Source organism: Ornithorhynchus anatinus, chromosome 1, assembly GCF_004115215.2.
Source record: "Ornithorhynchus anatinus isolate Pmale09 chromosome 1, mOrnAna1.pri.v4, whole genome shotgun sequence".
NCBI classification, from domain to species: Eukaryota; Metazoa; Chordata; class Mammalia; order Monotremata; family Ornithorhynchidae; genus Ornithorhynchus; species Ornithorhynchus anatinus.
This window is the reverse complement of record NC_041728.1, coordinates 184,453,907-184,473,860: the sequence shown is the minus strand read 5'-3', so window position 1 is coordinate 184,473,860 and position 19,954 is coordinate 184,453,907. Positions and strand designations below refer to the sequence as shown.

At 56.8% G+C, this 19,954-nt stretch overlaps 1 protein-coding gene across 1 annotated transcript in view; it reads right to left on the bottom strand.

Annotated features, from left to right (window-relative positions):
* Window positions 1–19,153, bottom strand: part of ESYT3 (extended synaptotagmin 3) — a 65,194-nt gene extending 46,041 nt beyond the window's left edge. The window contains exons 1-2 of the mRNA XM_029063267.2: window positions 18,905–19,153; window positions 4,161–4,202 (exon numbers count right to left, since the gene is read on the bottom strand). Coding sequence (XP_028919100.1) covers window positions 4,161–4,202; window positions 18,905–19,153 — 291 coding nt within the window. The remainder of the gene's footprint in view (window positions 1–4,160; window positions 4,203–18,904) is intronic.
* Window positions 19,154–19,954: the final 801 nt, after the last annotated feature.

Genomic DNA, 19,954 nt, shown 5'->3' with positions numbered 1-19,954 from the left:
AGCGACCCAGACGCGCGCTCCACGGATCCCTCTGCACGAGCTGGGGGCGGGAGGAGCGGGGGGGTCTCCCCGAGCCCGGGCTTTAGGGTCCGGACCTGACCGTGTCCCTGACCGAAGGTAATAATAACAATGTTGGTATTTGTTAAGCGCTTACTATGTGCCGAGCACTGTTCTAAGCGCTGGGGTAGACACAGGGGAATCGGGTTGTCCCACGTGGGGCTCACGGTCTTCATCCCCATTTTACAGATGAGGGAAATGAGGCCCAGAGAAGTCAAGTGACTTGCCCACGGTCACACAGCTGACAGGTGGCAGAGCCGGGATTCGAATCCATGACCTCTGACCCCAAAGCCCGGGCTCTTTCCACTGAGCCACGCTGCCGTCCCAGCCCCCGACCATCGAGAGAACATGGCGGAGGGGTATCGGATTGCCTGTAGTCCAGGGTGTTTGTCTGGTGGTGGTAGGAAGGGGTCCCTGACCTTTAACCCAGAGGGTCCTCGGTCTGGCTTTGTTATTATTATTAATAATAATATTTTTATATTGTATAATTATATATTATAATTATATATACTATATTATATATAGTATATAAATTATATACTCAGAGGTCATGAGTTCGACTCCCGGCTCTGCCACTTGTCAGCTGTGTGACTGTGGGCGAGTCACTTCACTTCTCTGTGCCTCAGTTACCTCATCGGTAAAATGGGGATTAAGACTGTTATTAATAATGGTATTTTTTAAGCACTTACTATGTGTCAGACACTGTACTACGCTCTGGGGTGAATACAAGCCAATCGGGTTGGACCCAGTCCCTGTCCCACGTGGGGCTCACCGTCTCCACCCCCATTTTTCAGATGAGAGAACTGAGGCCCAGAGAAGCGACTGGCCCGAGGTCACGCAGCAGACAAGAGGCGGAGCCGGAATTAGAACCTGTGACCTTCAAGCGCTTAGTACAGTGCTCTGCACACAGTAAGCGCTCAATAAATATGATTGAATGAACGATCTTCTGACCCCCCCCCCCCCAGGCCCTCGTTCTATCCACTAGGCCGTGCCGCCGCTTGGAACACCTGAGGGTGAATGAGTGGCCGGGGGTGGTCTGGGACCGGGGGCCGGTGACCAACTGCCCGTGAGATGGGGTGGGGAGTGAGGATTGGACAGCCAATAATAATAATAATAATAATAATAATTATGGTTTTTGATGATGATGATGATGGTCTTTGTTAAGCGCTTACTATGTGCCGAGCACTGTTCTAAGAGCTGGGGTAGACACAGGGAAATCAGGTTGTCCCACGTGGGGCTCACAGTCTTAATCCCCATTTTACAGATGAGGTAACTGAGGCACCGAGAAGTGAAGTGACTTGCCCAAAGTCACACAGCTGACAAGTGGTGGAGCCGACATTCGGACCCATGACCTCGGAGTGGGGAGTGAGAATTGGACAGCCAATAATAACAATAATAATAATTAGGGCATTTGATGATGATGATGTTGGTATTTGTTAAGCACTTACTCTGTGCAGAGCACTGTTCTAAGCGTGGGAGTAGATACAGGGTAATCAGATTGTCCCACGTGGGGCTCACATTTTTTAATCCCCATTTTTACAGATGAGGTAACTGGGGCCCAGAGAGGTGAAGTGACTTGCCCAAGGTCACACAGCAGACAAGTGGCGGAGTCGGGATTAGAACCCACAACCTTTGACTTCCAAGCCCGGGCTCATTCCACTAAGCCAGGCTTCTTCTAAGAACTGGGCGGAGGAGGCCCGGGTTGCGGGGGGGTCAGAGATGGAAGCAGCATTGCCTAGTGGATAGATTCCGGGCCTGAGAGTCAGAAGGTCACGGGTTTTAATTCTGACTCTGCCACTTGTCTGCTGGGTGACCTTGGACAAGTCACTTCACTTCTCTGGGCCTCAGTTCCCTCATCTGTCAAATGCTGATTGAGACTGTGAGCCCCACACGGGACAGGGACTGTGTCCCAACCCAATTAGCTGCATCCGCCCCAGCGCTTAGTACAGTACAGTAAGAGAAGCAGCGTGGCTCAGTGGAAAGAGCCCGGGCTTGGGAGTCAGAGGTCATGGGTTCGAATCCCAGCTCTGCCCCTTGTCAGCTGGGTGCCTGTGGACAAGTCACTTCACTTCTCTGGGCCTCAGTGACCTCATCTGTCAAATGGGGATTAACTGTGAGCCTGACGTGGGACGACCTGATGACCCTGTATCTCCCCCAGCGCTTAGAACAGTGTGCTGCACATAGTAAGTGCTTAACAAACGCCAACATTATTATTATTATTCTTATTACAGTGACTGGCACATAGTATACGCTTAACAAATTCCACAATTATATTTATTAGAAGACGGCTGAGAACTGGGGGGCGGAGGCTGAGGGGGTCAAGGGCTGGATACCCCTGTGTCTCCAGGGCAGAAGATGAATAAAAGCTGGGGCACTGTGGGGTCAGGGGCTTGGGGGGGGTTATAATAATGTTGGTATTTGTTAAGCGCTTACCATGTGCAGAGCACTGTTCTAAGCGCTGGGGCACATACAGGGTCATCAGGTCGTCCCACGTCAGGCTCACAGTTAATCCCCATTTTCCAGATGAGGGAACTGAGGCCCAGAGAAGTGAAGTGACTCGCCCACAGTCCCACAGCTGACAAGTGGCAGAGCTGGGAGTCGAACTCATGACCTTTGACTCCGAAGCCCAGGCTCAGCTGGACACCCCTGAGTCTATAGAGCAAAAGATGGCTGAGAACGGAGGTCTCGGGGGGGGGGGGGGGTCAGGGGCTGGACACCCCTGTTCTGCAAAGTTGGGGGGATTGAGGGGTGGTCAGGGGCTGGACACCGTAATCTCTACTCTAGACTGTAAGCTCGTTGTGGGCAGGGACTGTGACTACTGTTTATTGTTGTAGTGTCCTCTCCCAAGCGCTTAGTACAGTGCTCTGCACGCAGTAAGCGCCCAAGAAAGACGACTGAATGAATGAGTGCAGGGCAGAAGATGGCTGAGAGCTGGGGGACTGGGTGGTGGGGGGGTCAGGGACTGGACACCCCTGTGTCTCCAGGGCAGAAAATGGACGACAGCTGGGGGGTTGGAGAGGTCAGGGGCTTGGGGGGGGCGGGGGGGGTGAGAGGATGGTCATCCCCGTGTCTGCAAGGTTAAAACCAGTCAAGAACTGGGGGACTGTGGGGTCAGGGGCTTGGGGGGGCTCAGGGGCTGGACATCATCAGCATAATGATAATGATGGTATTTGTTAAGCGCTTATTATGTGCCAAGCACCGTTCTAAGCGCTGGGGGGGATACAAGGCAATCACGTTGTCCCACGTGGGACTCGCGGTCTTAATCCCCATTTTCCAGATGAGGTCACTGAGGCCCAGCGAAGTGAAGGGACTTGCCCAAAGTCACACGGCTGATAAGTGGTGGAGTCGGGATTAGAACTCATGACCTCCGACTCCCAAGCCCGGGCTCTTGCCACCGGAGCCATGCTGCTTCTCTGCACAACCCTGGGTTTCCAGGGCAGAAGCTGCTGGGGGGCTGGAGGGCTGGGGGAGGGGCGGGTCATGGGCTGGACACCCCCTGTGTCTGCTGGGGTGGGGGTCTCGGGGTCTGGGGGAGGGTCTCCCTCTGCCTATGATTTTCTGGGACGAGAATCCCGGCTCCCCCCCAACGCCTGCTTTCCCTCTCCCTGCCCCCAAAGCCCCCTCAGCCGCCACCCCCCGACAACCCCCGCCCCTAATAATAATAATAATAATAATAATAATAATGTTGGTATTTGTTAAGCGCTTACTATGTGCTGAGCACTGTCCTAAGCGCTGGGGTAGGTACAAGGTAATCAGATTGTCCCACGTGAGGCTCCCGGTCTTCATCCCCATTTTACAGATGAGGGAACTGAGGCACCGAGAAGTGAAGTGACTCGCCCACAGTCACACAGCTGACAGGTGGTGGAGCGGGGATTCGAACCCATGACCTCTGACTCCTAAGCCCTCGCTCTTTCCACTGAGCCGCGCTGCTTCTTCCCTACTCCAGGACGCCCCCCAAACTGCTCCCCCTCCATCCTTCTCCCCCCACCGCTCTGGGGCCCCATTCATTCATTCATATTTATTGCGCGCTTCCTGTGTGCAGAGCACTGTACTGAGCGCTTGGGAGAGGACAATACAACAACAAATAGGCACGTTCCACTCACCTTGTTGACCCACTCGACTCGCTCCACATCTGGGAAGTGGATCTGGAGGGGACAGAGAGAAGGTGGAGGTCAGAGCCCCTCGTCCCCGAAAACTGAGCTCTAACGCCAGGCCGTGAGCAGACCCTCCCCGCCACACTCACCCCCCATAATCATGATTGTGGGATCTGTGAAGCGCTTACTATGTGCCGGGCACTGGACTAAGCGCTGGGGTGGATACGAGGCGTGGTTCAGTGGAAAGAGCCCGGGCTTCGGAGCCAGAGGTCATGAGTTCGACTCCCGGCTCTGCCACTTGACAGCTGTGTGACCGTGGGCGAGTCACTTACCTTCTCTGGACCTCATCTGTAAAATGGGGATTAACTGTGAGCCTCACATGGGACCACCTGCTTACCCTGGATCTACCCCGGCGCTTAGAATAGTGCTCGGCATGTAGTAAGCGCTTAACCAATACCAACATTATTATTATTATTATTATTACGAGGAAATTGCGTAGGATACAGTCCCTGCCCCACGGGGGGCTCACAGTCTCCATCCCCACTTTACAGATGAGGGAACTGAGGCCCAGAGAAGTGAATAGTAATAATAATGATTGTATTTGTTAAGCGCTTACTACCTGCCAAGCACTGTTCTAAGCCCCGGGGTAAATGCAGGGTGGTCAGGTTGTCCCAGGTGGGGCTCACCCCTTTGATCCCCATTTTACAGATGAGGTCACTGAGGCACAGAGAAATAAAGCTACTTGCCCAAGGCCACACAGCAGACAAGTGGCCGAGCTGGGATTAGAACCCAGGTCCTTCTGACTCCCAGGACTGGGCTCTAGCCACTAGGTCATCTAATCACTTCTCTGTGCCTCAGTGACCTCATCTGTAAAATGGGGATGAAGACTGTGAGCCCCACGTGGGACATCCTGATTCCCCTGTGTCTACCCCAGCGCTTAGAACAGTGCTCGGCACATAGTAAGCGCTTAACAGATACCAACATCTGGATGACCTGTTTCAGAAGGGTCAGAAGCGTCTTGTCGCCTGTCCGTCCTCCCCTCCTCTCCAGTGAGCCGGGCCTCCAGGCCTCGGTGGGGCCCTGGATGATAATAATAATAATAATATGGTATCTGTTAAGCGCTTACTATGTGCCAGGCTCTGTCCTGAGCACCAGGATGGATACAAGCAAATGGGGTTGGACACAGTCCCCGGCCCACGTGGGGCTCACGGTCCCAATCCCCATTTTACAGATGAGGGAACCGAGGTCCAGAGAAGTGAAGTGACTTGTCCAAGGTCACACACAGCGGCTAAGTGGTGGAGCCGGGATTAGAACTCCTGACCTTCTGACTCCCAGGCCCGGGATCCACCATAACCTCTCAACCTCTCCGTACGTGGTGATGCCCAGCACGGTGCCTCTCACCCAGCAGGTGCTCACTACAGCACCCTACCCTTGGTGTATGTTCTATGCGGCGCCTGGCACCTAGCAGGCTCTCAGCACAGTGCCAGGAACACACTCAGCACTCAGCACAGTGTCCGGAACCCGGCCGGCACTCAGTACAGCGGTCTGGCGGGTTTGGGGTGTTGGGGCTAATCAAGGAAGGCTGCTGGAGGAGGCGGTTTCAGTGTGGCTTAGTTGATAGAGCACTGGCCCGGGAATCAGAAGGACCTGGGTTCTAATCCCGGCTCCGCCACGTATCTGCCGTGGGACCTCGGGCGAGTCGCTTCGCTTCTCTGGGCCTCAGTTCCCTCATCTGTAAATTGGGGATGAAGACCGTGAGCCCCCTGTGGGACCGGGACTGGGTCCAACCCGATTACCTCGTATCTACCCCAGAGCTTAGAACAGTGCTTGGCACAGGCAGCGCTTAACAAATACCATAATTATTATTATTACCGGGAGGTGGTGAAGGCAGGAAGAGCTGAGGTCTAGTGGGTTTGGGGTGTTGGGCTCAATCAGGGAAGGCTTTGGGCGGAGGTGGTTTCAGGAGGCGGTGAAGTGGGGGAGAGCTGGGGTTTGGGGTTAATCCGGGAAGGCTCGGGGAGGAGGCGGTTTCGGGAGGAGGGGAAGACATGGAGACCTGGGGGCTCTGGGGCGACGGGCTTAATCCGGGAAGGCTCCCGGAGGAGGCGGATTCAGGAGGCGGGGAAGACGGGGAGAGCTGGGGGCTCTGGGGCGACGGGCTTAATCAGGGAAGGCTCCCGGAGGAGGCGGTTTTAGGAGGTGGCGAAGACGGGGAGAGCCGGGCGCTGGCGGGTTTGGCGTGATGGGGTTAATCGGGGAAGGCCCCTGGAGGAGGCGGTGAAGGCAGGAAGGGCTGAGATCTGCGGGTTCTGGGGGCGGGCGGGCAGGGAAATCCTGGGGATGAGCATCGTGGCCTGCTCCCTTCCCTCCCCCACCCCCGGCCGGCGCCACCGCTGATTCACACCCGGAAAACCGGTCCGACTCCCAGCTCCGCACGTGGGCCCGCGGCCCTGGAACCGGGGCGGGACGGAGGAGAAACAGCCCCTTCCTCCTTACCCAGGCGGGCCTCCGGGCCTCCGGGCCCGTCCCTCCTTCCCCTCTGCGAGCGCTTAGTACAGTGCCCTGCGAATACTCAGAGATCCGCCGCGTGACCCTGAGCGAGTCCCTTCGCTTCTCTGGGCCTCGGTTCCCTCATCTGTCAAATGGGGATAAGCGTGTGAGCCCCAGGTGGGACAGGGGCTGGGTCCAGCTTGATTGATTTGTTCTGCTCAAGAAATATCACTGATTGACTGATTGGAAGGAGGGGTTGGATCGGATGACCTTCAAAATAATAATAACGATGATGATGGTATTTGTGAAGCGCTTACTATGTGCCAGGCACTTGTCTAAGCGCAGGGTGGCACGGCTCTGTGGAACGAACAAGGGCTAGGAAGTCAGAGGATGTGGGTTCTAATCCCAACTCCACTGTGTGACCTTGAGCGAGCCCCTTAACTTCTCCGTGCCTCAGTTCCCTCATCTGTAAAATGGGGATGAAGACCGTGAGCCCCACGTGGGACAACCCGATGACCCCGTATCTCCCCCGGCGCTTAGAACAGTGCTCGGCCCATAGTAAGCGCTTCACAAATACCATCATCATTATTGTTATACAAGCCAATCAGGTCGGGCACAGTCCCTGTGCCACGTGGGGCTCACAGCCTCAACCCCCATTTTCCAGAGGATGTCGTTGGTATTTGTTAAGCGCTCACTATGTGCCGAGCACTGTTCCAAGCGCTGGGGTAGACACGGGGGAATCAGGTTGTCCCACGTGGGGCTCACGGTCTTCATCCCCATTTTACAGATGAGGGAACTGAGGCACGGAGAAGTTAAGTGACTTGCCTCCAGAGGAGGGAACTGAGGCCCAGAGAAGTGAAGGGACTTGCCCAAGGCCACACAGCAGATAAGTGGCGGAGCCGGGATTAGAACCCATGACCTCTGACTCCCAGGCCGGGGCTCTGTCCACTTTGCCACGCTGCTTCTTGCCTTTGTGGAGCTCAGGGCCCAGGGGTCAGACGCTGGCCGGGAAGGAGGACTTCCCGGGAAGTTCATGCACTTGTCTAACCTGAGTCTTGCCTGCTGTAATAATAATGATAATAATGTCGGTATTTGTTAAGCGCTTACTATGTGCGGAGCACTGTTCTAAGCGCCGGGGGAGATACGGGGTCATCGGGTTCTCCCCCGTGAGGCTCACAGTCTTCATCGCCATTTTCCAGATGAGGGAACTGAGGCCCAGAGAAGTGAAGTGACTTGCCCACGGTCACCCGGCTGACAAGTGGCAGAGCAGGGATTCGAACCCATGACTTCTGACTCCCAAGCCCGGGCTCTTTCCACTGAGCCACGCTGCTTCTCTGTATCCTGGCCCATTTCCTTCCGATTGCTCACCGGCTTAGGATCTCGGGGTTATTCCCCTAAAACGGCTGTTCCGGAAACAGGAGGGCCGAAGGACTACCGCAAGGGCTTGAGAGGCGGCGGGCCTGGGAGTCGGAAGGCTCTGGGTTCTAATCCCCGCTCTACCCCTTGTCTGCTGTATTACCTTAGGCGAGTGCCTTCACTTCCCCCTGCCTCAGTTCCCTCATCTGCAAAATGGGAATCAAAACTGTGAGCCCCATGTAGGACAGGGACTGTGTCCGACCTGATTAGCTTGTATCTACCCCAGTGCTTAGAACGGTGCTTGGCACATAGTAAGCGCTCAAGTTAGAGAAGCGGCGTGGCTCAGTGGAAAGAGCCCGGGCTGGGGAGTCAGAGGTCATGGGTTCTAATCCCGGCTCCGCCCTTTGTCAGCTGTGTGACTTTGGGCAAGTCACTTCACTTCTCTGGGCCTCAGTTCTCTCATCTGTCAAATGGGGATGAAGACTGTGAACCCCACGTGGCCCGACCTGATCACCTGGTAACCTCCCCAGCGCTTAGAACAGTGCTTTGCACACAGTAAGCGCTGAACAAATGCCATCATTATTATTCGATTAGACTGTGCGCCCGTCATTGGGCGGGGATTGTCTCTATCTGTTGCCGAATTGTATATTCCAAGCGCTTAGTCCAGTGCTCTGCACGTAGTAAGCGCTCAATACATACGATTGAATGAATGAAGTACCGCCAAAACCCCTCCCCAGAAAAAAACTTCCGGGTGTTGAGGCGGAGTAAGTCTCCGAATGAGACAGGGGCTTAAAGAGGCTTTGGGAGGCTCTTCCGACCTTCTGCCTGGATTACCCGGAGGCAGGGGGATGGCCTGGATGACCCACTTCTGCAGGGTCAGACGCTGGGGGACGGGGTGGTGTCTGTCCAGCCTCCGAGGGTCCAGCCGTGCCCGGGACCCCCAGCTCACGGAGGGAAAGGCTTTGGAAGCCGGAAAATCCGGAGGGAAGGTGAGGCCCGGGGAAGCCCTCCGCCTCTGCCCCGACGGTGACCGACTGTTCTCCTGAATGACCGCTGCACCGGTCAGGGATGGACCATGAGAGAAGCAGCACGGCGCAGTGGACAGATCCCGGGCCTGGGAGTCACACGGTCATGGGTTCTAATCCCGACTCTGCCCCTTGACGTCTGCATTACCTTGGGCAAGTCACATCACTTCACTGGGCCTCAGTTAAGGGATCGGCAAAATGGGGATGGAGACTGTGAGCCCCACGTGGGACAGGGACTGTGTCCAACCTGATTGGCTTGTATCCACCCCAGTGCTTAGTACAGTGCCTGGCACATAGTAAGCGCTTAACAAATAGCATTATTATTATTACTGTTACGCTGTTATATTGTTCTCTCCCTAGCACTTAGTACAGCGATCTGAGCATAATAAGCTCTCTATAAATACCATCGACTAGCTGACTCTCCCCCGGTGACCCAGCACGGACGATCCAACCACCCCCCGACCGTCCCCTGTCCATCCCTGACCCTCCCCGGTGACCCAGCGCTGTCCATCCCACACCCCTGACCGTCCCCTCTCCATCCCTGACTCTCCCCCGGTGACCCAACATGGACCGTCCAACCACCCCCGACTGTCCCCTGTCCATCCCTGACTCTCCCCTGGTGTCCCAGCTCTGACCATCCTACACCCCGACCGTCCCCTCTCCATCCCTGACTCTCCCAGTGACCCAGCATGGACCGTCCAACTCCCCCCGACTGTCCCCTCTCCATCCCTGACCCTCCCCGGTGACCCAGCATGGTCCGTCCCACACCCCTGACTCTCCCCTGTCCATCCCTGACTCTCTTCAGGAACCCAGAATGAATCATTCAATGCCCCGGCTGTCCCCTGTCCATCCCTGACTCTCCCCTGGTGACCCAGCACAGGCCATCCCACACCCCCGACTGTCCCCTGTCCATCCCTGATTCTCCCCCGGTGACCCAGCACGGACCGTCCAACCCCCCGCGACTGTCCCCTGTCCATCCCTGACTCTCCCTTGGTGACCCAGCACGGACCCTCCCACCCCCCCCCGACTCTCCCCTCTCCATCCCTGACTCTCCCCCGGTGGCCCAGCACGGACCCTCCCACGCCCCTTACTTTCAGTCAAACAATAGTATTTACACTTACTGGGTGTAGAGCCCCATGCTATATAATAATAATAATGATTGTCGTATTCATTAAGCTCTTACTTTGTGCCAGGCATTCTACTAAGCACTGCGACGAATACAAGTAAATTGGATTGGACACGGTCCCTGTCCCACATGGGGCTCACAGTCTCCATCCCCATTTTCCAGATGAGGCCCAGAGAAGTGAAATGACTTGCCCAAGGTCACACAGCAGACGTGGCGGAGCCGGGATTAGAACCCGTGACCTTCTGACTCCCAGGCCCGGGCTTTCTCCACAACGCCGTGCTGCTTCTCACTATATACAACACAGTAGAGTTGGTGGACATGTTCCTTCCGCAAAGACGTTTTCAATATAGAGGGGAAAACATTAAATTATGGATAGGGAACAGTGTAAGGACATAGATATAGAGAAGCAGCGTGGCTTAGCGGAAAGAGCCCGGGCTTGGGAGTCAGAGGCCGTGGGTTCTAATCCCGCCCCCGCCGCTTGTCAGTTGTGTGACCTTGGGCGAGCCACTTCACTTCTCTGGGCCTCAGTGACCTCATCTGGAAAACGGGGATTAAAACTGTGAGCCCCATGTGAGACAACCTGATGACCTTGGATCTACCCCAGCACTTAGAAGAGTGCTTGGCACATAGTAAGCGCCTAACAAAGACCATCACCATTATTATTTTATTATAAGTGCTCTGGGGCTGAGGAAGGGCCGAATAGCAAGTGATTAAAGGGCACAGACCCAGGAGCAAAGCGGACGCGGAAGGGAGTGGGAGGAACTGAAATATGGGCAGGGATTGTCTCTCTTTATTGTGGAATTGTACTTTCCAAGCGCTTAGTAATAATAATAATAATAATGTTGGTATTTGTTAAGCGCTTACTATGTGCAGAGCACTGTTCTAAGCGCTGGGGTAGATGCAGGGGAATCAGGTTGTCCCACGTGGGGCTCACAGTCTTCATCCCCATTTTACAGATGAGGGAACTGAGGCCCAGAGAAGTGAAGTGACTCGCCCACAGTCACACAGCTGACAAAGGGCGGAGCCGGGATTCGAACCCGTGACCTCCGACTCCCAAGTCCGTGCTCTTTCCACTGAGCCACGCTCCTTGCTCTGCACACAGTAAGCGCTCAATAAGTACGACTGAATGAAATCAAGGCTTCGTGGAGGAAGGTCTCTTGGAGGAGATGGGCTTTTCAGGGGGCATGGAAGCCGGGGGGAGCGACCGTCCGTCGGCTGTGAGGAGGGAGGACGTTCCTGACCAGAGGGAGGACGCGGGCGAGAGATCGGCGGCGAGAGAGATGAGACGGAGGGGCAGAGAGAAGGTTGGCGTGAGAGGAGCGGACCGTGCGGGCCGGAGGAGGAGGAGGAGAGCGGCCCGGGGAGGGAAGAGGGGGCGACCCGATGGACGGCCTGAAAGCCGACGGCGACGGGTTTCTGTTTGGTGGGGAGGTGGACGGGCGACCACTGGAGGAGTCGTCGACTGAGTCGGGAAGGAGTGGCCTTTTAGGAGCTGAAGCTTTGTATTGATTGTAATAATAATAATAATCTTGGTTAAGCACTTACTAATAATGTTAATAATAATGTTGGTATTTGTTAAGCGCTTACTATGCGCCGAGCGCTGTTCTAAGCGCTGGGGTAGACATAGGGGAATCAGGTTGTCCCACGTGGGGCTCACAGTCTTCATCCCCATTTTCCAGATGAGGGAACTGAGGCCCAGAGAAGTGAAGTGACTTGCCCACAGTCACACAGCCGACAAGTGGCAGAGCCGGGATTCGAACTCATGAGCCCTGACTCCAAAGCCCGTGCTCTTTCCACTGAGCCACGCTGCTTCTCTAAGCACCACTGTGTACTATGTACTATGTACTATGTACCACCACTGTTCTGAACGCCAGGGTGGATGCAAAATAATCAGGTCGGACAGAGTCCCTGTCCTCCGTGGGGCTTCCAGTTTAAGGGAGAGGGAGAACAGGGATTGGATCCCCATTTTACTACCTCTGCCTCAACTTCCTCTAATAATAATAATAGTAATAGTAATAATCTGGGGTACTTGGTATGCATCTACTATGTGCAAGCGACGTACTGTGAGAAGCATCGCGGCTCAGTGGAAAGAGCACAGGCTTGGGAGTCCAGAGGATGTGGGTTCTCTATCTGGCTCTGCTACTTGGCAGCTGTGTGACCTGGGCAAGTCACTTAACTTCTCTGTGCCTCAGTTACCTCATCTGGAAAATGGGGATGAAGACCGTGAGCCCCAGGTGGGACGACTTGATTGGCTCGTATCTACCCCAGTGTTTAGAAGAGTGCTTGGCACATAGTAACTGTTTAACAGATACCATCATTATTATCCCGGCTCTGCCCCTCGTCAGCTGGGTGACTGTGGGCGAGTCACTTCACTTCTCTGTGCCTCAGTTCCCTCATCTGTAAGATGGGGATTAACCGTGAGCCTCACGTGGGACAACCTGATGGCCCTGTATCTACCCCAGCGCTTAGAACAGCGCTCCGCACGTAGTAGGCGCTTAACAAACAAATAACAACATTATTATTATTAGGGACTGCATTCAAAAAAAGATTAATCGGGTCTTTTGCAGGCTAGCGGCCTAGTGGAAAGAGTGTGGGTCTGGTAGACAGAAGGACCTGGGTTCTAATCCCAGCTCCGCCACTCGTCTGCTGTATGACCTCGGACAAGTCATTTCACTTCTCTGGGCTTTAGTTACCTCAGCTGTAAAAAGCGGATTAGAGCTGTAAGCCTTATTCATTCAATTCATTCAATAGTATTTATTGAGCGCTTACTATGTGCAGAGCACTGTACTAAGCGCTTGGAATGGACAAATCGGTAACAGATACAGTCCCTGCCTGCCTGTAAGCCTGTCCCTTTGACGGGCTTACAGTCTAATTGGGGGACAAGGATTGTTTCCAACCTGATTATCTTGTCTCTACCCCAGAGCTTAGTACAGAGCCCGGCACCCAGGGCTCTGCACACAGTAAATGCTCAATAAATACCTTGGATTGATTGATTTTAAAAATACCATTAAAAAAAGGGAGGGGGGACTCACGGTCTAAGGAGGAAAGAGAACAGGTATCGAATCCCCATTTGACAGAGGAGGTAACTGAGGCCCAGAGAAGCGAAGGGACTTGCCCAAGGTCACACAACAGACTAATGGGGGAGCCGGGGGTAGAACCTGGGGCTTCTGACTCTCCGGTCTGGGGGTCTTTCACTGAGAGTGATAGCGATAATTGGTAAAGCACACTACTATGTGTCAAGAACTGTTAGAGAAGCAGCGTGGCTCGGTGGAAAGAGCCCGGGCTTGGGAGTCAGAGGTCATGGGTTCGAATCCCGGCTCCGCCACTTGTCAGCTGGGTGACTGTGGGCAAGTCACTTCACTTCTCTGTGCCTCAGTTACCTCATCTGTAAAATGGGGGTTAACTGTGAGCCTCACGTGGGACAACCTGATCCCCCTGTATCTCCCCCAGAGCTTAGAACAGTGCTCGGCACATAATAATGCTTAACAAATATCAATATTATTATTATTACTAAGCGCTAGGCTGCTGGGTCACTAAGCACTAGGCCACGCTGTTTCTTCTCACCCAATCCAATGGCCTCTACTCCATTTGTACAATTGTACCGATTTGTCCATTCCAAGCGCTTAGTACAGTGCTCTCCACATAGTAAGCGCTCAGTAAGTACTACTGAATGAATGAATACTCCATGAGAAGCAGCAGGGCGCTGTGGATAGAGCATAGGCCTTGGAGTCAGAAGGTCAGGGGTTCTAATTCCGGCTTCGCCGCTTGTCTGCTGTGTGACCTTGGGCGAGTCACTTTACTTCTCCGGGCCTCAGTCACCTCATCCGTAAATGGGGATTAAGACCGTGAGCCCCACGTGGGACAGGGGACTTTTGTCCGACCCGATTTGGTTGCATCTTCCCCAGTGCTTGGCACGTAATAAACGTTTAACAAATACCACAATTATTAGCCTGATCCTCCTCGACCCCTCAGCTGCTTTGGACACTGTGGGCCACCCCCTTCTCCTGGAAACGTTATCCGACCTCGGCTTCACTGACTCTGTCCTCTCCTGGTTCTCCTCCTCGCCCTTGGGAAGAGGACAGAAGTTAATAGACAAGATCCCTGCCCTCAAGGAGCCGAGAGTCCACGGTGAACAGAACACTGTACTGGGCGCTTGGGGGAGTCCAGTACAATTCTTAGACATGGTCCCTGCCTTCGAAGAGCTTACATACACTCTACAGTGTGCAGCGCACTGGCCTGAGCATTTGAGAGAGGACAATACTACAGTGCTCTGCACAGGAAACGCTCAATAAGTATGACTGAATGACAGAATGAATGAAAGTAGACACTTCTCCGCGGTGACTCCCAAATCTTCCTCGCTAGGCTTCCTCCTCCCTCCTGCAAGCCCCTCACCCAACTCTGCACCTCCTTCGGCCTCCAGGATGTCTCCACTCAGATGTCCTCAGGACATGTCACCCCCCTCCTCAAAAATCTCCAGTGGTTGCCCATCCACCTCCACAACAAACAAAAACTCCTCACCGTTGGCTTTAAAGCCGTCCGTCCCCTCGCCCCTCCTACCTCTCCTCCCTTCTGTCCTCCTCCCGCCCCCCAGCCGGCACACTCCGCTCCTCCGCTGCCGTTCACCTCCTCCCCGGGCCTCCAGCTCGCCCGTCCCGCCGCCGACCCCGGCCCCCCGTCCCGCCTCTGGCCTGGAACCCCCTCCCTCCTCCAATCCCACGGACAATCATTCTCCCCCCTCTTCAAAGCCTTATTAAAGGCCCATCTCCTCCAAGAGGCTTTCCCAGATTAGGCCCCCCTTTTCCTCAACTCCCATTCCCTTCCGCGTCGCCCTGACTTGCTCCCTTTGCTCTTCCCCTCTTCCCCAGCCTTACAGCACTTATGTCCAGAGCTGTCATTTTATTTATTTGTATTGATGTCTGTCTCCCCCGGCTCTAGACTGTGAGCTCACTTTGGATAGGGAATGTCACTGTTTATTGCTGCATTGAACTCATAGTACGGTGCTGGGCGCACGGTAAGCGCTTAATCGATAAAATCAAATGAATGAACGAATGAATAACCTGGCGGCACCTCAAACTCAACATGCCCCTTCTTCCCTCCTGAACCCTGTCCTCCCTGGCTTTTCCATCTCAGTGGACAACACCATCCTCCCCGGCCCAGAAGCCCACAACTTGAGGTCATCTGCAACTCCTCACTGTCTTTCAGCGCTCACATTCAACACTGGGGGTCTCCGAGGGCAGGGCCAGCTGCGGAATGTGTCCGTTTATCGCTGTAGAGTCCTCTCCCCAGTGCTTAGTACACTGCTTTGCACCCAGTAAGCACTCAGCGAATACAACTGAATGAATCTCATCTTCACTGGAGGCCCCCAAAGGCTGAGCTGGATATATCTCGTCTACACCGGAAGCTCCCGAGGGCGGGCTGGGATACGTCCCGTCTACACCGTGGGCTCCCCGAGAACACGGCTGTGTATGTCCTGTCCGTGCTAGGAGCTCCCCAAGGTCGGGACAGTGTCCATCCTGTCTACACCTCACCTCGCTTCTCTCCTTCTACAACCCCAGCCCGTACACTTCATTCAATTACATTTACTGAGCGCTTACCGTGTGCAAAGCACTGTACTAAGCGCTTGGGAGAGGACAATACAATAACAAATAGAAACATTTCCCACCCACAACGAGCTCACATCGCTCCTCTAATGTAGCTAAGCTTCTCACTGTGCCTCGATCTCGCCGCCGACCCCTGGCCCCCGTCCCGCCTCTGGCCTGGAACGGCCTCCCTCCTCAAACCGCACGGACAATAACTCTCCCCTCCATCAAAGCCTTCTGAAGGTTCATCTCCTCCAAGAGGCCTTCCCTGACTAAACCCCCCCCTTCTCTTCTGCGTCGCCCCAACTTGCTCCCTTTATTCATCCCCCTCCTCGCAGCCCCACGGCACCTATGTCCACATCCCTCATTTATTTATTTCTAGTCACATCTGTCACCCCCTCTAGACTGTAACCCCGTGGTGGGCAGGGAATGTGTTTGTTTACTGTTGTATTGTCCTCTCCCAAGCACTTAGTACAGTGCTCTGCACACAGTAAGGACTCAATAAATACACCTGAATGAATGAATACAGCGGGAGGTCTCTCTGAGGGCAGGACCGGGTCCATCCTGTCTACACCACGGGAAAGCACAGCTTATATGTCCTGTCTAGGCCGGGGGCTCGCCGAGGGCAGGATCATGCCCATCCCGTCTACACCGGGGGCTCCCTGAGGGCTGGATCGTGTCTGCCCAGTTCTCCTCCTCCCGCAGCCCCGTCCAGTCTAGCCGTCGGGACCCGAAACCAGGGCTAACATGCTCTGGCGCTCAGTACAGGGCCCTTGCTTTGTGGATGCTCATTAAACACCTCTAGTCTTCCTGCTGGTCCTCTTGGGACCTCCACAGCTCTAGCCCCGCGGCCTCCCAGGCTCAGAGACTAGCCCTCCGGCTCCCACTGACCACCGGCCGCCCCGACCCCGTGCTCTGGTCAGAGATGCGGAGGGAAGACGGGAGAGTGGGGGACGAGGAGGCTGGGGAGGAGAAAGAGGAGGCCGAGGAGGGGAAGGGGAGGCCGAGGAGGAGAAAGGAGGCCGAGGAGGGGAAAGAGGAGGCCGAAAAGGGAAAGAGGAGGCCGAGGAGGAGAAAGAGGAGGCCGAAGAGGAGAAAGAGGCGGCTGAGGAGGGGAAAGAGGAGGCCGAGGAGGAGAAAGAAGAGGTCAAGGAGAAAAAAGAGAAGGCTGAGGAGGAGAAAGAGGAGGTCGAGGAGAACAAAGAGAAGGTCGAGGAAAAGAGGAGACTGAGGAGGAGAAAAAGGAGGCCGAGGAGGAGGAACGAGTTTGGGAAGAAGAGGAGAGGAAGAAGAAGAAGAGGAGGAAGAGGAGGAGAAGGGGGAATGAGAGGAGGAGGAAGAGAAGGAGGAGGAGGAAGAGGGATGAGGGGAGGAGAAAGAGAAGGAGGAAGAAAAAGAGGATGAAGAATGAGAGTAGAAGGAGGAGGAGGAAAAAAAGGCTGAGGAATGAGAGTAGGAGGAGGAAGAAAAAGAGGATGAAGAATGAGAGTAGAAGGAGGAGGAGGAAGAAGAGGCCGAGGAATGAGAATAGGAGGAGGAGGAGAAGGAAGAGGAGGAGGAAGAAGAGGAGAAGGAGAAGGAAAAGGAGGAGGAGGACACGGGCCAGCTCACGGCGAAGGCATGTGTGTGAGGCCTACGGGAACCCCGCCTCCCGGCCTTGACACTGAGCCCCAGGAATTTGGTTGGGAAATCCAGCGGCCTCCTGGGCCCGGCCCGCATCCGCCACCCCCGCCCGCCGCCCGTCACCCATCAACCGCACCCTGGACCGGCACCTGTCTCCCCTGGCCCGTGGCCCGCGGCCCATGGCCCAGAGCCGGCCGGCACGTGTTCGCCCTTGTGCGGCGCTGGCCCGCGAGGCGGCTGGACCCGGAGGGGCTTCTGCCCCCTCCCCGCCTGACCTCTGACCCCCGGGTGTCCCCTGGCACATCCCTCCCCGTGCGCCCCACCCCCTCAGAGAACCCGGGGTTCCCCAGACCCCCCGCAGGCCCCTCACCTTTCCATGGCTGAGGGATCTCTCCTTGCACCCCTCCTGTCCCCACCTCGGCCGCCTGCCCTCTGCATGGCACAGGGGTTTCCCCCACGCACCCTTCCCTCCCCACGAGATGTCAGGGTTTCCCCATGCCCCCTGCGGCCCACCGAGGCCCCCTCTATGGCACAGAAATATCCCCGTGTGGCCCCTCAGCTCCCCACAGCCCCATAGCACAGGGGGCTTCCCCGTGACCCCCTCCCGCCCCCCGAGGCACGGGGGTTCCCCAGATCCCCCTGCAGCCTCTCGAGGCCTCCTTCCCTCTCCGTGGCCCAGGGGGCTCCCCAGGCTCCAACCTCAGCCCCCCGCAGCCCCCTCCCCCTCCATGGCCCAGTGGGCTCCCCGTGCACCCCTCTGCAGCCCCTCGAGACCCCCTCCCTTTTCCGTGGCACAGGGGTTTCCCCTTGTGCCCCTCCCTTCCCCCCGAGACCCCGGGGTTCTCCAGTCCCCCCTGCGGCCACCGGTGACCTCCTCCCCTCTCCATAGCACAGGGGTCTCCCCTTATGCCCTTCCCGCCTCCCGAGGCACTAGGGTTCCCCAGGCCCCCCCGCGGCCCCCCGTGCGCCCCCTCCCCTCTCCGTGGCAGAGGGGTCTCCCCGTGCGCCCCTCCCGCCCCCTGAGGCCCGGGGGTTCCCCAGGCCCCCTGCAGTCCCCTGTGACCTCCTCCCCTCTCCACGGCCCAGGGGGCTCCCCGTGAGCCCCCTCCCCTCTACAAGGTCCAGGGGTCCCCCCGTGCGCCCCTCCTTCCCGCTGAGCCCCCGGGCTTCCCCAGGCGCCTCCGGGGACCTCCTCCCCTCTCCACGGCCCGGGGGGTCTCCCCTTGTGCCCCTCCCTTCCCCCGAGCCCCCGGGCTTCCCCAGGCCCCCCCTGCAGCCCCCGGTGACCTCCTCCCCTCTCCACGGCCCAGCCGTTCCCCCGTGCGCCCCTACTTCCCCCTGAGACCCGGGCTTCCCCGGAGCCCCCCTGCAGCCCCTGGAGGCCCCCTCCCCTCTCCAGGGCCCCGGGGGCTCCCCGGGCGCCCCTCCCTTCCCCCGAGCCCTCGGGCTTCCCCAGGCCCCCCCCCCCCCCCGCAGCCCCTGGAGGCCCCCTCCCCTGTGCGGGGGCAGGGATCCCCGCCCGGATCCCCTCTCCCCCGGGGTCCCCGGACTCACCGAGGCGTGGAGCTGCCGCCCATCGCCGCGGAGCCGGTCGGGGGGCGGCGGGGGCCGGAGGGCCGCGCGGAGGCGGCTGCTCTTCCCCCGCCGGGTCCGCCGCCACCAGAGCCCCAGGCCGGCGGCCAGGACCAGCCAGCCGGCCCCGGCGCCCAGGACCCCCGCCGCCACGGCCGGGCCCACCACGGCCAGCGCCCGCCACGCCACCTCCCGCGCCCCCCGCCACCCCCCGACCCCCGACCCCCACATCCCACGCTCGCACCGCCCTCTAAGCGCTGCGGCCCGGCCAGACCCGGCCCGGCCCGGCCCGGCCCGGCCTCCTCCCCGGAGGAGGAGCGGCAGCAGGAGGAGCAGGAGCCGGGGCCGCCCCCGCACTCTACTAAGCGCTTCTAATAATGCTCCCCGTAGTCCGGCTCTGCCCCTGTGGGACTGTGGGCCGGTCACTTCACTTCTCTGGGCCTCAGTTCCCTCCTCTGGAAAATGGGGATTAACCGGGAGCTTCGCGTGGGACGCCCTGATGACCCCGGATCTCCCCCAGCGCTGAGAACGGTGTTGGGCGCATAGTAAGCGCTTAATAATAATGATGTTGGTGCTCGGCGCTGAACAAATACCAACATCATTACTATTAAGCGCTTACTATGCGCCGAACACCGTCCTCAGCGCTGGGGGGATACGAGGTCATCAGGTTGCCCCCCGTGGGACTCGCGGGCTCCATCCCCATTTGACAGACGAGGTCGCCGAGGCCCCGAGGATGATAATGTCGGTGTTCGTTAAGCGCTTACTATGCGCCGAGCACTGTTCTAAGCGCTGGGGGAGATACGGGGTCATCAGTTTGTCCCCCGTGGGGCCCGCGGTCTCCTTCCCCATTTGACAGACGAGGTCACCGAGGCCCGGAGAATAATAATGTCGATATTTGTTAAGCGCTTACTAGGTGCCAAACACTATTCTAAGTGCTATCTGTGGCCCAATCGTACATCCCAAAAGCTTAGTACAGTGCTCTGCACATAGTAAGCGCTCAATAAATACTATTGAATGAATGAATGAATGAAT